General features: G+C 53.1%; 1 protein-coding gene across 1 annotated transcript in view; it reads left to right on the top strand.

Moving 5' to 3' along the window:
- Nucleotides 1–5,452, top strand: part of ZNF541 (zinc finger protein 541) — a 34,155-nt gene extending 28,703 nt beyond the window's left edge. Inside the window, exons 14-16 of the mRNA XM_004710405.2 lie at nt 4,326–4,466; nt 4,571–4,752; nt 4,854–5,452. Of these exons, the coding sequence (XP_004710462.1) occupies nt 4,326–4,466; nt 4,571–4,752; nt 4,854–5,022 (492 nt within the window). The 3' untranslated portion in view covers nt 5,023–5,452. The remainder of the gene's footprint in view (nt 1–4,325; nt 4,467–4,570; nt 4,753–4,853) is intronic.
- Nucleotides 5,453–6,000: the final 548 nt, after the last annotated feature.

Genomic DNA, 6,000 nt, shown 5'->3' on the forward strand with positions numbered 1-6,000 from the left:
GGTTCATGGGCCACTGTGAGTTGGAACACCAGCATGTGCTCTCTACTCCTCAACTGAAGGATGCTGAGCTTTGAGTGTACAATGGCTCATGCCACCAGCACGCTCCTTTTTAGAGCCAGTCTCCAACTGTATAAGCCCTGGTGGCACAGCGGTTAAGGGCTCAGCTGCCAACTCGGCTGTTCAACAATTATGTGGACCCACCAGCCACTCCACTGCTCTGGGGGAGAAGGACAGGGCCGTCTGCTTCTGTGGAGATCCGCAGCCTAGAAGCCCTGGACAGCAGTTCTCCTCTGTCCTTGAGGCTCACTACAGTCAGAGTAGCCTCCCCTGTGCGAGTGCCTCTCGGGCTGTGTCACCGTTCCCCTGTTGCTGGATTTTACGAGATGAGCTGGACATGCCCCCTTACGCTGCCCTCTCCAACAAATTTTGTTTATAAATTTCTTCCTTTATGCAGTTGGTTATAATCCCACGTGGGAATGGGCTCTCTCTGTTAATGAGAAAGGCTCAGAATAGGGGGTGCCTTAAGCCAACCTCTTTTGAGAGCTAAAGGAGCTTCAACAAGCAAGCAAAGAGCAGAGATGGGGAAACAGAGGTGCCCAGCCTCATGAGATTCTGCCAGGAGCAGCAGAAGCTTAAAGAGACAGAGACTGCCCTCCAGAGCTGGCAGGGAGAGAGCAAGCCTTCCCTGAAGCCCAGCCGGCAAATGCAGGCTCGTAGCCTCCTGAATGGTGAGAGAAGACTTCTCTGTGTGCTGACGCCACCCATTTGTGGTGTTTGTGCTGGGGCAGCACTAGATAACGAAGGCGGAATTCAGCACTGAGATGCGCAGGGGTGTTAACTAACACATACTTGAAATGTGGAAGTGGTTTTGGAACTGGGCAACGGTGGAGGCGAAAAGATTTTGAAGGCGCCCAAACATAAAAGCAAGCCTATTGCCTTGAAGAAGGAGAATTGTGGACCTCAACGTCAGAAGGAGGTGAGGAGTCCTAAAGAAAGTCTCCGTTGGTTTCGTGAGTACACACGGCTGCACCGTCAAAGGAAGGCGGGCAGATGTGTGGGTGCTGCGCATGCTTCTCGGTGAACCTCTAAAAGGAAATGATGACCCTGCAATTGGGCAATGGAGGAAGCGCGGTGCTTTTTATGGAGTGGCAAAGAACTGGTCTGCCTTAGGTTCAAATCTTTGGTGGAAGAGAAACCTTGTGATGAAGTTGGAAATCTGGCTGAGGAGATTTCTAAGCAAGATCCTAGAGGGACCGACTGTGGTTCCTCCTTGCCACTGTAGTAAAGGCAGCAGGAAAGAGGTGGACTTGAAAACAAGCCACGCTGAATGACAAAACCCAAAGAGCTAGGAAATCCTGAGGTGTTCATCAGGACAAGTTACGTCGTAGTTCTTTCACAGCTGCTAATAAGTGCCCACAGGGGCAAACCACTGCAGTGTGAGCCTCACCCCCAACGAAGGCAGTCGGCTCAAAGCTCCGTGGACCAGCACACCCAGCTCCCCGAATGAGGTGCTCGGCGACACCCCTCTCCATCCAGTAAGCTTGAACTCGAAGGCGCTCAGCTCCACACCCATGGGTCATCAAGGCCAACGTCTTCAATTGAGAGCCCAGAAGCACACCCCTCTGCAAGCCAGCCTCCTGCATAGAAGCGCTCCGCTGCTCCGTAGGCTGGGAAGCCCACCGCTCTGTTCCGTGCTCGGCACCTGGCTATGCTGCTGCTTCCGAGATGCCACAGCTGTCTTCAGGATCCGGGAGGGTCTTGGGCCCAAGCCACACACTCTCCTTCTGGCTTTTGCTATTAATGAGACTCCTCCTCCTGCTTCTCAGAGGACTCACTTGATACACAACATAGGAATCCTGTTTGAAATCACTCACAGGTGAATCCTATCAGTATCCGCCCCCCCACCACCTTCTTACCAGACCCATAAGGAAAAGGTACCCGTAATCTGATGTCAAGAGTTAGGGATTTCAGCCAGAAGAGCCACATTAAATATTCACTCCCCCAGCATGTGATACTTCAGTCACTTCACAACCTTGTCAACATGTGATAAGATCTGCCCTGTCCGTGTTCGTCATTCCAGTCGGTGTGTGGAAACATCTCATTGCATTTCCCTGGTGACTCATGATCTTGAACTGACATCTTTGCTGCGGTATCTATTCAGACAGTTTTCCCCTGTCTTTACTGGGGGCACTTGTGTTTTGCTTATTGAGATGTACTTCATTTATCCCAGGCGCAAGTCTTTTATCTAGAAATATCCTCTGCACATATTTTCCCCCTGCCTGTGGCTTTTCGTTTCCGGTGCTCATCAGTTTGTTTGAAAGAGCAGCATGGGATTTTGATGGCGTCCAATTTACTTGTGTTCTTTTATGGATTGTGCTTTTGGTGGTCTATCTACGACAAGCTAATGCTCTGCCGATAGAGTCGCTGTGTGTATGTTTGCCGAACACAAGGTCACACACATTTCCTCCCACGTTGTCTTCTAGAAGCCTATAATCCGCTCTGAGTTGTTTTGTGCATTAAATGATAAATTGTGTACCCAGTTCAGTTTTTTTTTTAATTTTTACCCCATGTGCAGAAGGTGCCCTGCTAAGCTTCCGCCATAGCCCCTCCTCTCTCCCGCTCTTGGTTCCGTTTTGTATTTGTGGTGGAAGGCATGTTCTTCCCCTTTTGCACCTGGAATTCCATGGCTCATGACCTCGGGTTGAAAAGACCATCTTTCTTCCCACTGAACTGCCTTCACCGTGTCCTCAAGTCTGTTTCTGGACCATGTTATGGTCCACTGACCCCCCGGCTGGTCTCAACTCCCTGCCATCCAGTCAGTGCTGACTCCTAGGGTGAGACCCCCCTCGCCCCGCCCCGTGGGTTTACAAGACTATAGCTGCTGACGGGAGTAGAAAGCCCAGCCTTCCTCCCCAGTGGCATCTGATAGGAGTCCTTTAATTTTCGTTTGTCTTGTCCAGTGGTTTGACCGTTGGAGATCTTTTGCATTGACTTGGGAAATCTAGAAGTCACTGTTCCCCATCTCTTAGTGTCTCCTGTGGCCTGACCCCCCAGTTCTTGTCCTGCCAGCCACCGTTTCAAAAATGGTGACCTGTTGGTTTGTTCGCTCCTTTTGCCTTTGAGGGTCACTGTGGTTTCCCTTTGCTTCGTTGTGGTCAGAAGCAGAAGGCCAACATTTTTACTTATGTTTTTTAATTCAGTACTTTTGTTTTTCTTTTTTGCTCTTTTGATTCCTCGTTTGTGTATCCCCAAACTGGGAGTTTAGTTATATTTTTAATATTATTTTTAAAAAACAACTTTTCATTACAAGCTTGTAGAAGGTTTTACAGAACAGATTAGTAGTTTTACATTTGGCCGCTCAGACACATTCTGATTCAACTCATCCGGCGGAGCCCCATCCCCACGCTTATCCCGCTGTGTTTCCCGCTTGTTGTCGTTAGAGGTTATTGAGTTGGTTCCGATGCAGAGGGAGCCGTCCATACAACACTGCTGTAGTTGTCCCTACACCTGAGCCTGTTGTTGCAGCCACGGTGTCCATCCATAGCCGTCTTCCTGGGGCTCTTCCTCTTTTTGGCTGCTCCTCTACCTTAGCAAGCATGATGCTTGTTCCCAGGGACTGGTCTCTCCTGACAACCTGTCCAAGGATGTGAGACGAGCTCCTGTCATCCCTGCCTCCAGGGAGCACTCTGTGTACTTCTTCCCAGGCGAGCTGTTTGCTCTTCCGGCAGCCCACGGTGTTTCCAGTATTCCTCACCAACCCCATAATTTGAATGGATCCAGTTTCCTTTGGCCTTCCTTAGTTCATGTCCAACTTTCCTGTTTGGAGGTTATTTATTAAAGGGCTCAGAGCCCCACCAGCTGTGAGCCCCTGTTCCCACTCGCACTTGAGCAATTCAGTCTAACTGTGCGGGTGGGTGGCTGTGTAGTGGCTCCCTGTGCACACAAGTGTCCCAGTTTTGTTCGCCCATGTGGCAGGCCCATGGCTGCTGAGCTTGGCGATGCAGTGAGCACCCTGGCCCATGTGCGTACCGCACCTTCAGCGGGAGGATTCCCAGGGGTAGGGTTGCTTCTCAGAAACCAAGAAGAATGCTTGGGGCTACTGTGTGGCTTCTCTTGGGACCTCCTCACAGGTGGGGAGGACTTTGTGTGTCTCAGGGCCTCTGGTAGCAAACATGAGGGTGGGGGTGAGGGGGAGCAGAATACCAAGCCAAAGTGGAGAGGCCTTCTGGATGCTCTCCAAAGTGGTGACTGGCGGAGCTGGCTGGGGCATTGGGCTTTGAGGCGGTGAGGCACCCTGCTAGTGGGCTTTGGGTTTCTTTGCTCAGATCCAGTCGAAGACAGTCACCCAGTGCGTGGAGTATTACTATGTCTGGAAGAAGATGATCAAGTTTGACTGTGGCCGGACCCCGGGGCTGGAGAAGAGGATCAAGAGGGAGCTGGAAGAGGCTGAGAGGACAGAGGAGAAGGTGAGGGCAGTGGGGGAGAGGGCAGACACATGTGCCCTTCTGACCCCATGTCCCTGAGGAGAGTGGGCAGGTAGCACCTTCCATTCCCTTTATCCTCTCTGCAGGTCACGTGCAGCCCAAGGGAGCGACTCACACACCGTCCAACTCCTGAGCTAAAGATAAAGACCAAGAGTTACCGGAGGGAGTCCATCCTCAACTCCAGCCCCAACACAGGCCCCAAGAGGACCCCTGAGGCACCGGGGGCCGTGGAGGGCCAAGGTGTCTTCCCCTGCAGAGAGTGTGAGAGGTACGGGCCCCTGTCCCAGGGGGCTCACACTGACCCCACCCCCTTGTCAGTCAGCACTGGGCTCCAGGACTGACCAGCCGCCCCCACCCCGCTGCCTGCAGGGTGTTCGACAAGATCAAGAGTCGGAATGCCCACATGAAGCGCCACCGGCTGCAGGACCACGTAGAGCCTCTGGTCAGGGTCAAGTGGCCGGTGAAGCCCTTCCAGCTGAAGGAGGAGGAGGAAGAGGAGGAGGAGATGGGGACTGACATTGGCCCCCTGCAGTGGTGAGGCCTATCCAAGGGAGACCCTGACCAAGGGGTCCTCACTTCCCCCCTGCCAGCCCAGCTAGCAAGCTTGCCTTCGTGAGAAGCCCTCGTGGCCGTCAGACAGCTGGGGCGATTTGAGCCAGGGCCAGAGGACCGTCAGTCCTCCTCCCAGAGCACAGGGTGGGAGGGAGGGACAATGTGACATCTGCGGCCTCCCTCGGGGGTGGCAACTACACTGTTATTACGCACCTCCCCACTCCACCCTCCAGTGTGGAGACTCAGCGGGCAGTGCCTTCTGGCCCGCCCCATCCTCCCTGTCTGCTTGGGCACGTGACCACTCCTGAATTTTCTTCCTCGCCCAGTGACTTGTACATTGTTAGGTCATTGTTGTTTGTTTTTGTTTCTTTTGTATGCGTCTCCTTGTACATTTTATTAAATTGGGTTCTTGAGCAGCTGGCTTCTGGCTTCTCTAGCCTGTTGGTCCTACAAGGGCTTGGAGCACCGGCCCATGCCAGGGTAACACGCGAGCAAGAGGGGTCTCTGTCCTGGGGGGGCTGAGGCCTCGGGGGCGGGAGGGAGGCAGGGCTGTGCAGATGAACCCATATCTGCCTTCAGTAGAGCACTGCTAGCACAGTGCATTGAGCATCGGGCAGCTAACTTGAAAGGTCAGTGGTTGAAAGCCGCTGGCTGCTCCGCTGGAAACACGGAAGCCATCTGCTCTTGTAAAGATGGACAATCTCAGAACACCGCCCCCCCCAGATCAGTTCACTTCTGCCCTACAGTTTGGGATGGAATTAGCAGTGGCGGGTTGGCTAGGTGGGGTGGCAGCAGGTGCTGGGGGCAGTGGCGGTTCACGTGGTGTTCACGTGGTGTTCGGTGCCGTTGAGTCTGTTCTGATTCAGAGCAACTCTGTACACAAACCACACAGTGAAACACGGCCCTGTGCCACCCTCCTTGCTGCTCATAGGTGGGAGCCCATTGTTGACGGCTACAGTGTCCA

This window comes from Echinops telfairi, unplaced genomic scaffold, assembly GCF_000313985.2.
Source record: "Echinops telfairi isolate 266 unplaced genomic scaffold, ASM31398v2 ScPeMD7_655;HRSCAF=1070, whole genome shotgun sequence".
Lineage (NCBI taxonomy): Eukaryota > Metazoa > Chordata > Mammalia > Afrosoricida > Tenrecidae > Echinops > Echinops telfairi.